Source organism: Lissotriton vulgaris, chromosome 12 (genome assembly GCF_964263255.1).
Source record: "Lissotriton vulgaris chromosome 12, aLisVul1.2, whole genome shotgun sequence".
NCBI classification, from domain to species: domain Eukaryota; kingdom Metazoa; phylum Chordata; class Amphibia; order Caudata; family Salamandridae; genus Lissotriton; species Lissotriton vulgaris.
The window spans coordinates 411,132,099-411,153,206 of NC_141700.1; the positions used below are offsets into that span (position 1 = coordinate 411,132,099).

The window sequence follows — 21,108 nt, forward strand, 5'->3', positions numbered from 1 at the left end:
GGCCAGAGTTGCAGAGGAAGTGCGGGGAATGTCTAGTACAAATCTTGCTGCCGCATTTTGTACTATTTGGAGACGCTGGATCAATCCCTTATTGACCTCTGCGTACAGTGAGTTGCAATAGTCTAGTCTAGAACCGACCAACGCAACCACTGTCTGTTTCCTAGCTTCCGGGGAGAGGTAATGAGCTATTCTTCGGAGAATTTTAATAACTCCCCAGCAGGTGGCCACCGTTCTATTAACCTGCTGGGTCATTGCCAGCGAGGTATCAAAGATGACCCCAAGGTTTCTAGCTGAGTGTGAGGGGACAGGGCAAGTTCCCAAGGATGGCGGCCACCATTCATTTGACCATACATCCTGGTCCTTTCCAAAGATTAGCACCTCGGTTTTATCACCGTTCAGCCGCAAGGAGTTGAGTACCATCCAGTCAGCGACTGACTGCATACAAGTCCTGAAGCTGGACGCTGAGGTGCTAACCGAATGGGCCAACGACACCATGATCTGAGTGTCGTCTGCGTATGACACTACTTCCATTCCCTGCGCTTTTACTAATCTTGCTAGTGGGGCCACGTATATGTTAAATAGGGTCGGGCTTAGGGCCGACCCCTGTGGAACCCTGCATTGTAGGGATTTAGCAGGGGAGAGGTATTCTCCTAATTTGACCCTCTGTTCTCTATGATCTAAAAATGAGGACAGAAGGCTCAGCGCTGAAACCTCTACTCCCATCTCCCGCAGCCGAGATGTTAAGGTTGAGGGAGATAGGGTATCAAATGCTGCAGTCAGATCGAGCAAGACTAGCAGCGTTGTCTGTCCCTGGTCCACTTTCATTCTGATGTTGTCTGTTACAATAGTAAGTGCGGACTCTGTGCTATGAAATTTCCTGAACCCATGCTGGGTCTGATCTAAAAACCCAGACGAGTCCAGGAAGGCAGACAAGTGCGATTTCAGATGGGCCTCAAGCATCTTGGCGGGGGCAGGAAGTAAAGAGATGGGCCTGAAGTTCTTCAGGATTGTAGGGTCAAGGGAGGGCTTTTTAAGAAGTGGCTTGATAATCGCTTTCTTCCAAACTGAGGGAAAGACCCCCTGTGATAGGGCACCATTCATTATCTCCAATAAGGGAGGGAGTAGTGTGTCCCTACAATCCTTTAGCACTTTGAGGGGACAAGGGTCCAAAGATGAGGAGGATTTTGTCCTGTTCAACAAAGTGTTAAGGTTGTCTAATGTGATCGGTGGGTAGTTGGAGAGAGTCTTAGTGGGATCTTTGGACCAAGATTCTAAATTTGTAAGGGCCAGGATCGAGTTGGGCTCAAGTGATTTTTGCTGTGTTTCCAAGTTAACGGAGATCTCATCGAATTTAGCATAAAAAAAGGTTGAGATCTTATCACAGAGCTCCTGTGATCCTATCACTGGGTCTGGGATTTGTAAAGAGCAGAGGGAGTCTACTCCCTTGAACAACTCCCTTGATGAAGTTAGAGAGGTTGTAATCTCAGAAAAGAATTCTTGTTTTGTTTTAATGACCGTAGTCTTATATTCCGCTAACGATCGTTTATAGATCTCTCTATCCATGGTATCCCATGTTTTCCTCCACTTTCTCTCCTGCCTCCTACAACCCTGTCTCATCAGCCTGAGAGTTTCAGTGAACCAGGGGGCGGAAGAGTGGCTCAGCTGTCCTGTTTGCCTTCCTCTGCAGAAACCAAAGACAAAGAATGAGTCTGCGACCGCTGCCACCCAACGCCTCAAAGCAGCTATGCACCCATGCCCGAGAGCCTAAGTCCAAGGGAGGTGCTGCAGCAAACGGGGTCCCCAGATCCAAAAGAGTTAAGTCCTTCCTTGGGTTTGCCCAGACTGGGCTTCCAGTCGCCACCTGCAGCCTCTTTCTGCAGGCCCCCTCCAACCACCAGAGACTCCACCACTAGATCCCATGACAAAAGACACCTCTGCACCCGAGCCCCATGGGCCGAGGAGAAATGGACCAAAGGCGTTCTCATGTGCCCGAGCATCTGAAGGGTTGAGTCATGAGACTTCATTGAAGGAAAACTTGGTGTGTGCACCCCACGGTGTTTTATGTTTCATGCCAAAAGATAGAGCACCTCCAGTGTTTTCATAAATTATACACCTGAGGAAAATGAAGAATCAGGCTAGAAAAATGATTGTATTGGCAAGGGTGTTACCACTTTGCAAAACCCCCAACAGAGATCATTAACAATCATAGAGCTGATATAATCACACAGTTGTATTAATTGGGGATCACAAATTTTTGGGAGAAGAGAAAGGTCTCATACAGTTGTTTAAATAGATTGAAAGACATGCAAAGTCAGTGACAGAACACAGAGGTTATACACGAGGTGGTTAGGTTTGGAGGATGGGTTGAGGCTGGCTAGGTTCAAAGACAGCTGCTTTGTCTTGCGGTTCCTGTCTGAGTTTCCAATTTTCAGTCTCCCCGGGAACTGAGCCTTTTCTACCTGGTGCAGCAAGGACATTAACATAGTTATTTGTGCATCCTTTTTCGGTTGCCTTTGACACTGCACCCTCATTCTCCCAGCAGAGCCCTGACTAGAGAGTACATAGAGTACAAGAGGTGGGAAGGAAGAGTACCGTATTTTCCGGCGTATAAGACGACCCGGCGTATAAGACGACCCCCGACTTTGGCAGAAAAATTTTAGGTTTAGTGCTATACTCGCTGTATAAGACGACCCCCCACTTCCAGCGCAGCATAGCCATTCCGAGTATGTACCGGTATTTTGAACTTACCGTATTAGTCTAGTCCTCCTCCCTGTGGGTGAGCAGTAAGGCTTTATCAGTGGGCAGTGGGTACCTATAAGCGTTTATTTTACAAACTGAAAGACTGAACGCAAAGAAATTGGTTGTAGAAACAATCTTGCTTTACTCGGAAACATTTTATTTAAAACCATATATAAAACACTGTCACTTCTGAATAACGGCAAACATAAATAACGTAGTGCATGAAACAGTGCAAGTGCATTAAACGTTCCATAACTTCCCATAAATCCAAGCGATTTCTACAGGATTTATAACGTTCCCTTTAAAAACCTTCAAAATCCTCCTCTTCGTCATCTGATCTCATAAGTAAGTCTATGAGATCTTGTGGTACATCTGTAAGGCAGTCATCGTATGGATCTTGTACCAATTCCGTATCAGATGATGTGGTCTCTTCTTCGGCATCCTCTTCACCTTCCCACAGATAGTCGTCCTCCATACCATCTAATGAGTTCGATATGCCACACTTCTTGAAAGACTTTATGACTGTTTCTGCATCGATGTCGTTCCAGGCCTTTATGACAAAGTTGCACAAAACATCCAACTGTGGCGCACGCATGTTTCCTCCTTTTGTGAATGTTTTTTCACCGCTAACCATCCACTCATTCCACTGTTCTCGGATGCGATCTTTAAATGGCTTGTTTAGGCACACATCCAGTGGCTGCACCAACGATGTCAGTCCTCCAGGTATAACAGCAGCATCCGTTTTCAGTCTTGCCAGCCTTTGCTTGGTGCTGGGAGTTAAATGAGCCCTGAACATATCCCACACCAGTAGACTACGCCTTTGTAGAAGTCCACCTGGTCGCCTGCTCCATACGTTATCAAGCCATAGCTTTACCCCTTCTTCATCCATCCATCCTTTCTCATTCACATGCACAAAACAACCAGCAGGAAACTTGAGTTTCGGCATTGTTTTCCTTTTAAAAATAACCATTGGCCTCAGTTTGCCACCATCAGCTGTGCATGCAAGTACCACAGTGAAACTGGACTTCTCATGTCCTGTTGTTTTTATTAAAATTGTCTTTTCGCCTTTTTGATGGACAGTTTTGTTGGCGATCATATCAAAATTCATCGGAGTTTCATCCATGTTTCCGATGCTACTTAGCGCATACACATGTTCATTGCGCAGCCTAATGACGTAGCGATGGAAGCTATGCATTTTGGCATCAAGATCCGCTGGTAATTTCTGGGCAATTTTTGTCTTTTGCCGCAATACCAGATTATGCCTTCCCAAGAATCTGGTACACCAGGACACAGTGGCCTTAAATCTGTGGCTGAGATCGGGATTAGATTTGGCCCACTGAAGTGCAACCAAGCGGATTTTATTTCGGGTCACGACATACCCGCTTTGCCGATGCTCGGCCACCATGTCTGCTACATGCTTTTCCAGTTCTGGCCAATGTGGGGTGCCTCTTCTTAGTGCACACTTGCCCCTTGGCATACTCCGCAATGCTTGCTCATTTGCTCTCCAGGCCCGAACCATCTTCTCTGTCACTCCATATTGCCTAGCAGCAGCACAGTTATTATGTTCCGTGGCAAAAGCCACAACTTTGAGTTTGTAGCTGGCTTCATATTTTCTTCTCCTTGCCACTGCTGGAGCCTTGCTGAGTTCTAGACTGCCAGCCATTTGCTCTGGATGCGCTGCTGGAGCCTTGCCGGGTTCTTCGCTGTCTGCCATTTGCACTCGATGTACGGTACTGGTGCTGTACAGAATGGACAGGTGCAGAGACTGTCTTCAACACCACACGTACGGTACGGCAAATACGCTATCTGGTCACGAGACTGTTTTTCCTCTTAGCAACAACCAGCCAATCACGGCAAGTGCTCTACTGCCTTCGGGAACATTCGGGAACATTGTACAGTCCCCTTTCTATGCCACGCCCATGCCAAGGGGAGAGGTGAGCGTGCCAAAACGTGCCAAACGTGCCAAACGTGTCAACACACTGGGCGCTGCCATCTTCGGCGCTGGCTGCCCATTACCATGTACCGTGTTTCGGACGTCCTGCTGCCTCGTCCTGCTGCCTCGTCTGCCTGGGGATGTGCAAGCGGTTGGAGGCGCGTGTACAGCGGCAGCGGCAGTCGAGGTAAGACTCATGGCGCCATTTGCTCGCTTGTGAAGCGGTTTGACACCTTCGAGTGAAGTCCTTGCTATGAAAAAAACGCTCGCTTTCGATACTTCATGGCGCGGGGCCTGGGTGTGGACGTTGCCAGGGTCGGTGGCTGTATTTTTTGACATAAGGTGTGTTGTTTCTTGTTATTTCCTATTGTGAAGCGGTCTGACACCTTCGAGTGAAGTCCTCGCTATGACAAAAACACGCTCGCTTTCGATACTTGCACAATTCATGGCGCGGGGCCTGGGTGTGGACGTTGCCAGGGTCGGTGGCTGTATTTTTGGACGTTGCCAGGGTCGGTGGCTGTATTTTTTAACATAAGGTGTGTTGTTTCTTGTTATTTCGTATTGTGAAGCGGTCTGACACCTTCGAGTGAAGTCCTCGCTATGAAAAAGCGCATGAAAAAATACCATAAAATTTTGTACCCGGCGTATAAGACGACCCCCGACTTTCCAGAAAATTTTAAGGGGTTAAAAGGTCGTCTTATACGCCGGAAAATACGGTAAATAAAGGAATTCATGTTTTTACACTCAGTGCTAAGCTTAAGGATGTTGAACATACCTTGTGGCAGACTGTGCCTTTTAACAGACATTCCCTAGATCACACATACAGTATTGCTAAACTTAGATAATACCTTTCTTTGCACTAAATGACAATTTGACATTTTGCTATTATCATTTATGATTAAAAATATGTTGCACATTTACTTTCATTTTATATCTTTATATCTTCTGCTGCAACAGGTTTATCACTTAGCAAGCGTTCGTCTGCGAGATCTGTGCATGAAGCTGGATGTTGCTGAAGAATTAATGAAGAAAATATGGACATGTTTTGAATTTTCTCTCGTGCACTGCACTGATATGATGAAAGACAGACATTTAGATCAGTTGCTGATGTGTGCTGTTTATGTGATGGCAAAGGTAAAATTAACTTTTTCACCCGAGATGATAAGAAATTAAACATTTGTAAGTGTGTTTTTTTTCTTTTTTTTTTTTAGACATATATATGTATATATATATTTATTTTTCTTTTTTTACTTTTATGCATGAGTTTGCAAAGTATATTTGTTAAATATGGGCTTCCTATATTTTTTAAATTCTTTGATGCTTAAAAGGTACAGCAATAGAATCCAAAAGCAACTGAAAACACTTGTCTCTTTATAGCAGTCTGTCTGAAAAGATGTTGTATATTCCTGTGATGTGTCAAGAGAGTAGCTACTTTTTTTTCTGGGGTCCCCACAACAGATGAAGATCTGTGGGATTCTGAATAACAGATCATTTTCACTGTTCCACTTGTGACCCAGAATCTCCAGAGTGCATATTTATGTATGACTCTTCAGTCCCTTGGGAAGTTCACTATGGGGTCTTAGCATCAATCAGTGGTTCTGAGCATCAATCAGTGGTTCTGCAGTTTGGACTGAAGGCTTCACCTCACGTTTTCAACAGCATGCTGGCCATAGTGCCAACTTCACTAGTTAGTCAAGAACTCATGAATTCCCATACTCTTATAGCTGGCTAGTGGCCGAGTTCACTTCTGCAAGTCCTGTGTGTGTATATATATATATCTATATATATATATATATATATATATATAGATATATATATATATAATTCTTTATTCGGCTTATTCACAAAGGAAAAACCATAAAAGAGACAATTCATAAAACACATTACATTTTTACATAACTAATACAGTCGAGACGCACGATTTTAGAAAAATTCATACAAAGAGCTAATAAAATAGAAGAAGATTGATTATAAAAATTTCATCGGAAATCAGCTCAGAATATCCTTAATGAGGGCATTTATAAATTTTTCCTGTGCTTCATGATGCATTTTAAAAAGTTACTTACAAAATAACAGACATTTTCAGTTTCCAGCATTTGGAGTCTAAGAAGAGCGGGCCTGCATTGTCCCAGTCCCCAGTTCCTCAATATTGGTAGTAACCAGATTTTTCTATGCGGTTGATGGAATTTGCAGAGCATGATCACATGTAGATTGGATTGTATTGATAGTCCATCACACGGACAGGGTGGGAGAATTACTTCCCAACAGTTTTTCGATGGAAACGTGACCAATCTAAAAAAGGTATTTAGCCTAAATCTGGTTATTAACATTCTCTCATACGTTGATATTTGGAGTGTCAGATACGGGTGAATGGCTGGGGCTATTTGTATCATGTTTGCATGGACTACCGCAGTTTTTAATGATTCAGATGCCAGTCTTAGAGACTCCAAGTGTCTTAGTGCTAATTGTTTAAGGTCTCTCTTCGAGATGTCCATTATAGATTCTGGTTCAAGGAAGTAGTTCACTAACCCTAGATCTTTGAAGAAGTCTCTTACATAAGAGAGCCATTTTACTTTAGAGGATTTGTCGAGGGCCATCGAATCAGCAATGATGGACTGGGTCAGCGCATTTTTATCAGATGTCCAGATGCGCCGCCACAGCATCACTGGTTCAGTTTTGATTAGATCCTCTATATAGGGTATTCCTAATTCCAGGTGCATGGCATAGGTTGAAGTACCTTTCGGGGTGACTAGAAGAAATCTAAGAAAAACATTTTCAGCCTTCTGAATGGAGCTAGTGTCGGTGTATCCCCAGACTCCCGCGCCGTATAGGGCGATAGCCTGGCATTTAGCATTATAAATTTTCAATAGCTCCACTGGGGGCCTTTTTTCCAATCTCTCAGAAAAGCTTGTTAGAGCGGCTATTGATCTCTTAAAGAGATGTCCCCTTGAATCTACTGCTGGCTTCCATGTCAAATGATCATCTATCATGATGCCCAGGTAAGGGTATTGGGGGGTGACCTCAAGCTTTTGGTTGTCGAGGTAGATGGCCTTTGTTCTTTTTTGCCCCCTGCCTGCTGTCATGACAAAAGTTTTCTTCACATTCACCCGCAAATCCAGATTGCCCATGAAGGTCGTATACCTATTCAGTGAGAGTTGGAGCTCGCGTGGTGTGCGCGCGAGAATGACGGCATCATCCGCGTAGAGCAGGGCGGGAATCAGGCGCTGGTTTATGCGTGGGAGGTCCTGAGCCCCCCTCAACATCTCCCCCTCCAGACCATTAGTGTAAAGTGAGACGAGGAAGGGGGCCAGGACACATCCCTGCCTGACTCCACGCCCTACGGTAAACCGGGCCGTCAACTCGCCATTCAGGCCGAATCGTACTCTGGCCGTTGCGCCGGAATAGAGTTCCCTCAAAAAGTCCAAAAGAGATGATTCTACACCCATTTGCGCTAGGACCGTCCACAGTTTTGCATGCGATACGCAGTCAAACGCCGCGGAGAGGTCGACAAAGACCATGTAGATCTTGGTAACCTTGGACTGTATGTATTTTCCCATTATTAGGGTGAGATTGAGGGCCTGTTCTACTGTTCCGAAACCCTCCCGGAAACCAAATTGGATATCAGAAATAATGCCTCGATCCTCGCTCCACTGCTGGAGACGCTCTAGGATAACTCTCCCCACTACTTTCCCGAGCGAGTCCAGCAGAGAGATGGGCCGATAGCACTTCACATCTTGGCGGTCCCCTTTTTTAAAAATGGGGACCATTATTGACTTAGTCCAGGAACTTAAAACTCCCTCGTTAGCCGCCGCTATGCACACTCTTGTTAGGATGGGGGCCCAGGGATCTAGGTTGTTTTTAAAAAAGTCCACTGGGACCCCATCGGGGCCTGGAGCTTTACCCAGTTTGCTTTTCTACAATGCTACCAAAAGATCAGGAATATCGAACAGGAGCGGAATGGGATACTGTACTTTTGGGGGCAATAAGTCTGTGGGTAGAGTACTTTTAAAGATCTTGGAGAAGTGTGCAACCCATGTGTGCTCATCTATGGCAACTTCTATTCTGGGGGTGCCGGTGTCAGAGAGAAATGGGGTTCTGACTGTACGCCAGAAAAGCTCACTGTTTTTTGATACAGCACTCTTGTGAAGATCGTCCCAGAGTTTCTGCTTTAATTGTGCAATTCTCAATTTTCGTTCCCCTATGTATTGACGCCTTAAGAGTTTGATTTGGGCTGCGTTTCTCGGTTTATTATGAAGTGCTGATTTTAGTTTAGTTAGAGCGGTTGTGCAGTTATGGTTAAACCATCTTTTCTTTGCAGGGTGATTTGTTTTGGGTTTTAGTAGAAGTAAATCCTTAATGTACTCTAAGATGTGATTGAAGTTCGTTAGAACTTCCTCATAGCTTGAGGAGAGATCCAGGCATTGTAAGATGTTTGGGTATGCCTGGATTATCAGTTTTTTTGTGAGTTCAGTAGGATTGATTTTTCCCCATTTGATTGTGAAACCGTTCTGTTTACCAATCTCTAATTTATTCTGTGCAAGCGTGATTGCTATGCCCGAGTTTAGGGGTTTGAGGTCAGGTAATTGAAGATTAATCCTTCAGGCTGAATGGTCACTGAGTAGATTATCAATGACCCGAAAATCCTTCGCTATGCCTGTCAAACCGGGAGATAAAAAGATATAGTCAATTGTTTTGTAATGGCCTCTACCCATATAGGTCGGATTAAGTAGGTTAGAATCTGCATTTTGGCGGTTAGCAATTTGCAGATCCAAGTCCTTGACGCAAGCCTCTACTCCAAACCCCAATGCCTAGCACCCACTAAACCAAAAAACAATGCTACATGGTCAACCTTCAGCATATACTCGGAAGAAGAAATTGGCAAACTGCTCAGCACCCTGAAACCATCCAATCACCTCACGGACCCCCTCCCTGCCTCCGCAGTAAAAGACTTTACCCCTTTTCTTCTCCCTCTCTGGACTAAAATTATCAACAGCTCTCTCCAACAAGGCAGCATACCTGACTCCCTCAAAGTTGGCCAGGTCACACCTCTACTAAAGAAACCTACAGCCGACCCCTCGGATCTCAACAATTACCGTCCCATCACCAATATCCCCACTCTCGCCAAACTGCTGGAAAAATGCGCACAACTACAATTGTCTAAACACATTGAGCAATTCGATCTCCTCAACCCTCACCAGTCAGGCTTCCGAGCAGGACACAGCACAGAAACTGCTATGACTCACATAATTGACGACGCACTTCAAATGCTAGACCAAAACGACACCTGCCTCCTCATCCTTCTTGATCTCTCCTCAGCATTCGACACCGTCAAACATGAGAATCTACTAGAACTACTAAACACAAGAATGGGCCTATCTGGAACTGTCCTCAAGTGGTTCACTTCCTTTCTTCACAACAGGTCGCAAAAATTCAAGAGCAACAACCTGATGTCCTCGCCAATACCTGTAACGCTAGGCGTCCCCCAAGGATCTTCTCTATCCCCAACTTTGTTCAACCTAGTCATGGAGCCTCTCACCACCTTGCTACAAGCATCCAATGTACGCTTTCACATGTACGCTGATGACACACAACTTTACCTCAAGTTACAATCACCCAATGACATCCTGCTCCTGAACTCAACGATCAGCTGCACCCAATCCTGGCTTGCCGATAACCACCTCAAACTCAATGCCCTGAAAACAGAGTTCCTTCTGATCTCACCTCCAGCTAAGATATCAACCACTCAACATTGGCTTAAACTCCTAACCGCACTCAATGTCCAACCCACCATCGTGGACTCAGCAAAATCTTTAGGCATAACACTCGACACTAATCTCAACATGCAGCAACATATCAGCAAGGCAACAAAGGGAGCGAACTTCCAGATCAATACTCTGAGGAAACTCAAACCCTACCTCCCGGCCAAAGACTTCCAAACTGCAGTACAAGCACTAGTCATCCCACAAATTGAATACGGCAGCACCACCCTCTGCGGACTCCCCCTAACTACTATCGCACCACTAAAAGCTTCTCTAAATGCTGCAGCGAGACTCATCACTGGGTCAAAAAAGTACTCCCACATTACCCCTGACCTGAAATCCCTGAATTGGCTGCCTTTGGAAGGCAGAATACAGCTGAAAATCGCCTGCATGACACACAAGGCGGTACACCTAAACTCACCCGGCTACCTCGCTCAGAAGTTGACAATCTCTGGGGGAATTAGAAACACGAGAGGCACAAACAATCTCCTGCTAAAACCTCGAAGATTCCGGAAGGAAAAAACATACAAGCGCTCCTTCTCAGGAATGGCGCCTAGGATCTGGAACTCACTCCCTCCCGAAACCAGGCTGATCTCCTCCACTACACTCTTTAAAAAAGAAGTAAAAGCTATCCTCATGGCTAAATACACTTGAGCTACTATTTCGAATCCTATTAACACCTTGCACCGTCCTGTATTACATGTTTGACTCTTGACTTATTTGTATGAGTTGTTTTATCATCCACATGAGTGGTTGTGTCACTTAGTAGTACTATTATACTGTGATTTATTGAGTTACTCGTCTGAATATGCTCCCCCTTGCACCCTTCTATGTAAAGCTTGATTTGCCTGTTTGACTTTGCTCCCTCATGTACCCGTCTATGTAAAGCGCTCTGATATCTGTGAAGATCTTGTTTGCGCTATATAAAACTCTTTTAAATAAATAAAAAAAAAAAAAAGTCCGAAATGACAGCATTTAGAATATTCCCCGCTTTGTTATTAGATTACTGAGGAGAATTATGCATTGGTCTTCCTCAAGGTTATTATATAAGTTGATTAAGAAGATGGTCTCCTTATTTGCAAAGGAGAGAGAAAGGATTTGATAATTAGAATCCTGAGAAATTTTGGCCACTTTTAGGTGGGGTAAGGTGTTCGCTATATAAGTTACTAACCCACCTTTGGGTCTTCCCATTGTACTACTTAGTGCTGGGACAAAGTAGGTTTTATATCTTTGTAAATGTAGCTCTTCTATTGACCATGTCTCCTGGAGACAGATTATTTGAAGAGGTTATAGAAAATTTTGTGCGGTCCCGTCCTCAATTTTGGAACGAAGGCCTGCTATGTTCCAATAGAGTATAGAGATCGGAGGACTCACGTCTTTTAGTTGTTCTGCTCTGGATATGGCTTCGGCGTCCGTGGGTGCCGAAGAGACGTTCATATTCCCAGGGCTAGAAAGTACATGCAAATTGGTGGGTACGCTTTCTTTTGATGGTCAATCGACCATTTCAAGTCCACTATACCTGTTGAAGAGCGGGATATTATGCCATGGGTCCCACCGGGGCTGATCTCTGGTCACCTGCCTTTGTGTGTATGGTCTCCTATCTGCCCAACCTCCCCCCTGGTAACGTGGTCCCACTGTGTGCCAGGAATAATCTGGATCGTAGAGTCTAGGGGGACCATAATATCTGGTGTTCACTAAATCATCCTGTCGGGAGAGTGGGACGGCCCAAGGAGGCTCTTGTTCCTGGGGAGGTCCGGTTATTTGTCTAAAAGGGTAGAAAAAAGAAAGTGACTTAATTTTAAAACCTCCGTTTGAAGCGATGTCTTCCCAGGAGCAAATATAGTCTGCTATACGTGGGTCCTCGAAAGTTATCACTATACAGTCCCCTGGGATCGTTTTTCTGGTGTTACCCACCCATGGAACCCTTGGAAACAGATCTAATCCTTCCATGCCAGGTTGAAGGGATCGGATGATTGGTCTGCAACCAATGCTGTGCCTTGTTTTTTAAAGACCAGCCGGGTTCCGAGTTATGGTCTGTTAGCTCGGGAACACCGGCCATGACCACTACGTATGGTGAGGCCTCAGGTGGAAAATCTGCTGGAGCTCTTGACTGGCCTAGATTTTTGGCAGTATTTCTCCTGGGCCTGACGGACGTGGGGTTTGGAACTGAAATCTGAGGGACCGGAGTTTTGATAGATGATTTGTTTATAGTTTTATTGGCAGTTTTGTTAGATACCTCAACATTTGGGGCAGGTGTAATTGGTGGTCTTGGCGAGGTCAGTAAGGTAATGTTTGTTGGATTGTTAGGTATAGTCGATGTAGTAGTTGGATGTGATATGTTAGCTGGCTTCGGTGTATTGTTGGTGGTGGGGGTACTGGGGATTGTTATCTGAAGGGTCTTCTTTTGGGGGTTAGATGGATTCGGATTGACATTAGTTGTTTTTATGGAGTGTGGTTTTTTATTATTATTTCACCCTGTTTTTTGTGGCCCTGCAAGATGATTTGGTTGTTGGGTTTTTACGAGTTTTAGGATCTGTGACTCCAAGTGCGCTAATCGTTGTTCTAGGGGTTGCAACGATTGTTTAAATATGTTAGCTATCTTATTTAGTAGTAGCTGGGAGTCCTCCGTATCACTTGGACCCTTATGGGTTTGTGCGGTGGTTGCAGAATCCAAGATTACCGGGATAGGTGTTTCGTTCTCTGAGTGATGGACTAACACTGGGACTCCTATTTGTTCTACTCTATCCGCTCGATCTTGTGGGGCACTAGGTATGTGGGTCGGGTTGTTTGGTAATGGGAGATTAGGGGGAACCCTTTTCTTAATTATCGCCCCCTCCCTCCTTCCCCTTTCTATCATTTTGTCTATGGACGAGATTTGTGGTGAGGTTTGTGGGACTAGGTCCGGTGTTTTTTCTAAGTCAAAGCTAAGCTGTGAGTCTGCAAGCTGGGACACTGATAAGTCAACTGTATTGGGTAAACTGCGTCTCTCTCGACTCGGGTTTACCTCAGCATTCGGGGCTCCAACAGCAGGTGATCTAGCCTCCGCCAAGTTCCCCAGAGAGGATCTTTTGGCGAATGCCAGGTCTAAGGAGACCCTTTCTTCTATTAGTGAAATGCTTTGGTCTATGAACGTATTCGCCTTCGTAATGAAGTCGTCCATAGGACCAAGCAATTTGCCCACGCTACCCGGAGCTTTGGTTTTAGTTCCCCTAGTAACGACCATTATTGCTAAACTATGATAATGGTAATGGCAAGATGGAGGGGGGTACAACCAGATGGGGAAATAAGAAAGGTGTCCCAGTCCAGTCTCTTACGTCGCCCCGGGCTCCGACCCGCGCGCGTCCCGCGGTGCGCGTTGCTGGGCTTGCTTAAATTCAAATTAGCAGAGGGGAGGCGTGGCACTGGGAGGGGGCGCGGCTCACGCGGGAAGAGGACCCAGCTGTTGATGGTGAATGCTGGTCCTCGCAGTCCCGGGGCCCGCGCCTCTCGCCTCCTCTGCGGCCACGAAGTTGGTCCTTTCCTCACTCTGGATACAGCGGCAGGTTAAGGGTCTTGGAAGCTACTCCTGTAGCGAAGGGTGGTCCTTGCAAAATCAGAACTACTCTAAGCAAGTCCTGTACCTGGTTGGTCTGATGGTCTGATGCATTATTTTGGTTCTGCATGCTAGATGACGAGTGAGGGCCCTTGAAGGGTAGCTAAGTAAATAATGGCTCTTATATCAGGGTAGTTTCTTGGCTTGCATGCAGATCAATGATTCTAACTCCCTGGATCTATACTGGTGGATGTGTCCCTTCAATCTTTTGGTTCCACCATCAGTCCTCTGCCATCACAGGCTACCATTGCTATGAAGGCCTCTTTGGTGGGGCTGAAATGCTTATCTGGGCAACATCATAGTGCATGTAGTTCATGTCGTAGGAGTGGCTGCTCATTGCTTTTTTGAAGCTGTGAGCAGCTGGTATTGCCATGAGGACTTTCCTCCTTTCCATTTCAGGAAGCACCATTCACCAACACTGTCCTCTACATTAGCTTACAGAATGGTATGAGGGCATTGATCTTGTGTTGAGAGTCTGTTTGGCTGTGGCAGTTGGTCCAGCAACAGAACATTTTCCCAGGAGCGGCATAACTCTCAACGTGCGGCAGATGCTCTGAATAGCCTCTCCATAGAGGCCTATAAGTGCGATATTCATCCCAAAGTAACAGAACTTATATTCTCCACATCAGGCTATCCATGTGTTAATGTCTTTGCCATGGCCCGGAAAGGGAAGTGTCTTCTATGTTGCACCATAGACTTTCCCAATGAGTCATCCTGTGGGGATGTCTTCTCGTTAATTTGGTAACAAAACAATGGCTTAGGATGCTACTCCAAGCAATTGCCATTTGTTACACTATTTGCAAGCATTCCTCGCATCACCATTTGTGTGGTTAATTTGGTCATGGAGCAATGCTTTATACTCCGATCTCCCTGATCACGGTTCTGTTGGGCTTCCTGCAGAAAGTGGAGAAGGATTGAGCACAGCTGATTTTGATTACCCCAAACAGGACGAGGAGAATTTGGTACACTGATCCACTTAACAACTTCTTCCTCGCCCAAGCCGGGTGGACGTATTCTCCCAGCCGGGTGGCCAGGTCATTTATCCCAATCCCCAACTACTGTTGCTGTACAAGTGGAAATCTAGCAGTGCAAACAAAGGCCTTGTAGTTATGGCCTTCTAATCACCACCTATGGTTGCAGACATCATCTTGGCTACCATAAGCATTTTTTTGCAGGTGAGTGAGTGTGTCCAAACCACTTTCACTCCCGCTTTTGCAACATACTCCACACTATTTCACACTTTCTCCTGCCAGCAGGGCCTGGTAGTTGCTATTTTAAGTGATTATTAGACTGCTGTGTCTGCCTTTGTGTGTCTCCTTAGCCTGCCCTCTCTGTTTAAGTCACCATTAGTGGCATATTTTCTGAAAGATTTACTTAATTGTTTTCTCTCACGTTTTTTATTTTATTTCTTAGTAGGATATGTTTCCTTTGTTGGTTTCTCAAATGGTATCCCCTTTCATGCCAAAGCACTGTTGCGCATTTCAGTGTTTCACTCTGAAAAAACAGCCTTGGTGGAAATGACCTCAGCCCATAATGTCGGAGAACTTCAGGCCCTCTTAGTTGATCCACCTTTTACGTCTTTTACCCAGACAAGTTGATATTCATAACTATTACAACATGAATGACAGTGGTACAAAAAAGCGCCGGCCAGCACCTCCGTACTGTTTACCAAAAGTCCAGATGTAACAATCTGTTAGAGGGCGTGCTCAATGTACAACATTGTGCCACTCACCTAGTGTTATCTTGTATAGAAAAAACTTTTCCCCATACACACAGCAACAATTAGTTAATTGCAGAGCACAGCCACTATTACATTTCACTACTGACCTTGTTGTCAGGTATTCTAATAATAAATAGAACATCATTCTGTGTATCTAATGAAAACAGTAGTCATCCAAAGTACAAAACAAGGAAGAAGACAAAAAGATCTTGATTATGTTGACACGTAGGGAATGTTGATGCAGACAGCCGACAAGTGTTTCATCGTAAAACGACTCCTTCAAGGCTTGAAAGGTAGTTGAAAAGATCGTAGCGTAAATCCTCGGGATCCCTCAATAGTATTGTATATCCCACAGCAATAACAATCAGCCAGATGCTTCGATTTTTCATTTACAGAGTAGGACTTTAAAACACTTTCCAATGTCAAAAAGGGAAATTAAAGTGTAGTTGACGCGTTAAAAAATGACTAGTGTTCAGTCTGTCCAGTTTTGGAGTATAAGCACTTATATGGGTAGAAGGTCAGAAAGACAAAAACGCTCGTATATAAGTACAAAGAGCCCCAATACTTCATTGGTAAATATAGTAGTACAGTATCGAAGTTCCTACTGTACAAGGCTAGCGAAATGTGTCTTGTTTCAATCAGAGAAGACTTCTCTATTTGACAAAGTCAGCCTATTCTAGACTTCTTACAAGCTAAGCTTTCTCAAGTCCTGCAATCTGCTTTTTTCTTTGCTCGGATGGGTTGTGCGGTTGGCACTGTCAAAGGAGTATCTGACTGCATTATCAGTGTCACCTTTTCTGCTAGGTCAGCTGTCCCTTTCCAAATCCCGTTGGAATGCATTTTTTGAAGGGTTTTGACTAATCTTTATCTTCAAACCCTCTTTTTTGACACAAAAAAATTGCTTTTTTGGAATGAATTACCACAGTGTTTTCCCTCTCTACCTTGCTACTTCAGCGCCAAGACGCCTCCAGGTATTTGTGTTATATACAACTTATAACCAAATCAGTGGGATTGTAATTTAGTTGGGAAATCCATATGAGCCCCTGCATTGTTCTTCTTTAAGGACATTAACTTTGAAAATAGTTTTTCTGGTAGGTAGTGATCCTTCAGCCAGACAGTGGAGCAACCTACAAGCTCATATCCTCTCCTCAATTTTCCTCTGTTTATCCTGACAAGTTGATGGTGAGAACCAGGGCTGCTTTCCTGCTAAATGTGATAACTCCCTTATATCTTAGTAATCACCCTTCAGACCGTGTAGCCCCACCCCATACCATGAAGAGGGAGGAGTGTTTGCAAAGGTTGGAATCTAGACAAGCGGTTCAAGTTACTTGCACTGCACCAAGGCTACACAACTGGATGATCTGCGCTTCATGGAGAACTGTTGACCCAAGAAGAGTAAAGCTGTGCAGAAGAGGACTCGTTTGAGGTGTATCATTCACTGCATCAAAACCTTCTATGCTTTGATTAAGAAGAACCCACCAGAAGTGATCAGAGCCCATTCCACGATAGCCAAGAGGAGTCCCAATCGCAGAAATATGCAAGACGCTATATAGGCAGCATTACACATGTTTGCTAAGCATTACTCCCTGAATTTGGAAGATTAGAGAGCCTGTCACTTTATTAGATTTGTTTTGACCGAGCTTCGAATGTTGCTGTCCATCAACCCTCCTTGTGGTAGGGTACTGCTCGGGGATCTATTCTACAGCCGAGGCATCTGCAGTTTGAAGTATCAATCAGCAGAAAAAATCTGTTCAAGGCATATGGGCTGCATCTAACTGCAGAATCCTCACTGACTAGCCCTCATCTGTTTGATGGATTGTTATAGAGAAAATAAGACACTATCGAAAAGATACAGTTAGTTAAAGATTCCTTATCTTAGAATTACCCCCAGGCGCCAGACTGGATCCGAAAAGTTTTTCATCAGCAGTACCCCTGCACATCGGAAGGTGGCGTCGGTGGAAACCGCGTTTGTCCTGGTCGCCGGTATGATGTCGCGGAGCTACATAGACACCACCCTCAGGCGCTGACGTCAGTTCTTTTCTTTTTCCGCGCCAGAAAGCGCACATACGGAGAGAGCGGTACCACCAGTCACTTTTTCACTGACTTTTTCTCTACTTTTGTCGACATTGTTTTTTGATTCCATCGACTCCTGGTGCACGAGGGTTGCACGGCTTCAAGGCTTGCAGTTCCTGTAACCGACTGATGTCAGTGACGGATCCGCACCGCGCGTGCCTTTACTGCCTGGAGCGCGACCACGACCCCAAGTCGTGCTCCGACTGCCATACCGTGAACCCGAAGTCTTTGTGGGAGCGGTCCCGAAAGCTACTCGAGGACCGGCAGTCAGCTCCGCACCACTCGAGGTCCCGATTGCGTAGGAGGTTGAGGGACCAGTTGCAGAGCCAACACCATTCTTCGTCCAAGTCTTCTCACTCAGGGTCCAGTAAGTCGAAGCACAAGAAGAAGTCAAAGTAAGCATTGTCGCTCTTCAACTTCTCCCCTTCTGTCGGCCGAGGGATGCGGGTGGTGCCTCCCCGCAACTCTGCGTGCGAAGCCGGAAGGGTCGGCTCCGATTTCCCCCCCTTCCCGGGACCCACCCCTGCCCAGCTTCCTCAGTTTTACGAAGCGATGCACACCATCTATGAGCAGGCCGACCCAGTTGGCGCACCTTCGGACCCCGTGGACTTGGCTGGGGCCTCGGCACCACAGGGTTCCCTTGGATCCAGGCCTGGATCCAGGTCGGCGCCGGTCGACCTTGTTACGCCTCCTCAGGTGCTGATTCAACCGGCACCACGTCCGCACCGGCTGTGTCCCCGGCCTCCACTTCAAAGTAGACACGGAGCCGGATTGGTGCCAACGGGTACTTTTGCGCCCCTGTTCTACCATGGCTCTTTAAGATCAGATTGGCAACCAGAGGAGGGTGAGGAGGACTGGGAGGAGTCTTAGCAAGACTAGAGAGAGGAACTGGGGGAAGCCAGTGGTCTGGATACCACCCCTGATCTTGGCATGTTGTCTCTTCCTACCGTGGCTACGGAGGCGGGAGCTTCATACGCAGTGGTGTTGCGTAGGGCGGCCGAGGCTCTCCACCTCGAGCTACCTACGGTGGCAGTCAAAACTAACCTCCTGACAGAGGTGCTTCAACTGGCAGCGAGCTCTACAGAGCTCCTGCTGCCGTTTAATGAAGCCCTCACTGACATCCTTTTGGGCACCGGGTCTAGGCCCAACACAGGGACTCTTGTGGACAAGGTGATTGCCCGACGCCAGCGCCCGGCCCCGGGCGACCACACTCTCCTCTCCCAACACCCCATCCCTGAGAGCTTGGTGGTCCAAGCCTCCACCTCCAAGGGTGCATTCCCTACTGCTCCACCTGATAGGGAATCCAAAAAGCTGGACCATCTTGGGAAGAAGATGTTTTCTTCCTTCAGCTTGGAACTACAGTCCGTAAACACTGCATGTCTGTTGGGCCATTACACCCACTCCGTGTGGGATACAGTTGCGCAAGTGCTGCCTCAGTGTCCAGAGAAGGCCCAGGCGCTGCTCTCTCAGTTGCCGAAGGGAGAGACACGGCAAAGTGGGCTGAATACCCCCGACTCAATAGGCAGGACGATTTCCGCGTCGGTAGCCCATCGATGCTACACCTGGTTGAGGTTGACTGGTTTTTCGGGGTAAGTCCAATCCACTCTTATTGACATGCCCTTTGATGGCCTTTTCGGTGACAAGGCAGAAAACGAGCTGGAGCACTTTAAGGACTCTTGAGCTACGGCCAGGTCCTTGGGCCTCCCCACCACACGCCCTGTGCAGTCTACCTTTCGCCCCTTTTGTGGCTACGGAAGGGGTGCCCTACCCAGAGCCACAGGTCTGCGCAAGCTGTTCAGCCTCTGTGTGGCCTGGGACGTAGGAACCAGCTCTGTGGTTCTGTGGGCCAGCAGGCCGGCCAGTCCACTACAGCCCCCTCTGCAGCAGCCTCCAAACCCTGCTAGTCCGACCTTTCAGGGCCACCAAATGCCAGTGGGCGGCAGGATTCGCCATCACTTCCCCCACTGGCGCACTGTCACGTCGGACAGGTGGGTTTTTCAAATAGTGCTGGGGCTGCTCCCTCCCCATCGAGACAACCCCTCCATCCATTCCACCTTAGTACCATAGCATGTCGGAGGATCATCTAACCCTTCTCCAATAGGAAGTTTCGGCACTCTTGGCCAAGGGAGCCATTGAGCGCGTTCCTGTCCCAGAAGAGGAAGATTGAGGTTGCTATTCCCACTACTTTCTGGTGCCCAAGAAGGACAAAGGCCTGCGTCCTATTTTGGATCTCAGGAACGTAAAAAATGTTGACGCTCGCTCAGGTCCTGTCTGCCCTCGACCCTGGAGACTGGATGGTAGCGTTGAACTTGCAGGACGCTCACTTTCACCACCCCATCCTGCCGCCCACCGGCCTTACGTGCGGTTTGCGGTAGGCCACGAGCACATTCAGTTTACCGTGCTCCCCTTTGGCCTTACCAGTGCCCCTCGTGTGTTCACGAAAGTGATGGCGGTGGTCGCAGCTCATCTGCTCAGTTTAGGGGTTCCAGTGTTCCCCTGTCTCGATGACTGGCTGTTGAAGGTGGGATCGCCCCAGGTTGTCGTCTCCCACTTCCAGACTACGGCCGACCACCTGCATTTGCTGGGGTTTTCCATCAACGTGCCGAAGGCACACCTGTCTCGATCTCAGAAGCTCCTCTTCATCTGGGCGGTTCTGGACATGACGCAGTTTCGGGTCTATCCTCCAGACCAGCGAGTCCTGGATATTCGGGCTATGATTCCGATCTTTCAGCCTCTATCCTTGATTTCGGTCAGGATGACCCTCAGGCTACTGGGTCTGATGGCCTATGGCATCCTGCTGGTGGCACCATACCAAATGGCATATGCGGGCTCTACAGTGGAACCTGAAGTTCCAGTGGGCAAAACTTCAGGGAACCTGTCCGATTGCATCCAGATCTCCGAGGGCACTGCACACCAATTGCAGTGGTGTCTAACGAACCAGGATTGGGTCGACGGCAGATCCCTCTCCCTTCCTCAACCAGAGTTCACAGGGGTGCCCGATGCATCACTTCTGGGATGGGGCAGCCACATGGGGGAGGCAGAGATTAGAGGCCTCCGGCTTCTGGCGGAGTCCAGGCTCCATATCAACCTTCTGGAGCTGCGGGCGATTCGTCTTGCACTCAAAGCATTCCTTCCCTCTGTCCGGGAAACTGTAGTGCAGTTGTTCACAGACAACACCACCACCATGTGGTCCTGCAACAAACAGGGTGGGGTGGGGTCGTGGTCGTGTACCCTATGTCTGGAGACCCTCCGCTTCTGGGCATTGCTGGAACATCAGGGCATATCCCTGGTG

At 46.9% G+C, this 21,108-nt stretch overlaps 1 protein-coding gene across 1 annotated transcript in view; it reads left to right on the forward strand.

The window, feature by feature from the left end:
• The window catches only part of RBL2 (RB transcriptional corepressor like 2), a 1,013,578-nt gene that overhangs the window by 797,211 nt on the left and 195,259 nt on the right, over positions 1 to 21,108 (forward strand). Inside the window, exon 17 of the mRNA XM_086945179.1 lies at positions 5,630 to 5,806. Within this exon, the coding sequence (XP_086801305.1) occupies positions 5,630 to 5,806 (177 nt within the window). The remainder of the gene's footprint in view (positions 1 to 5,629; positions 5,807 to 21,108) is intronic.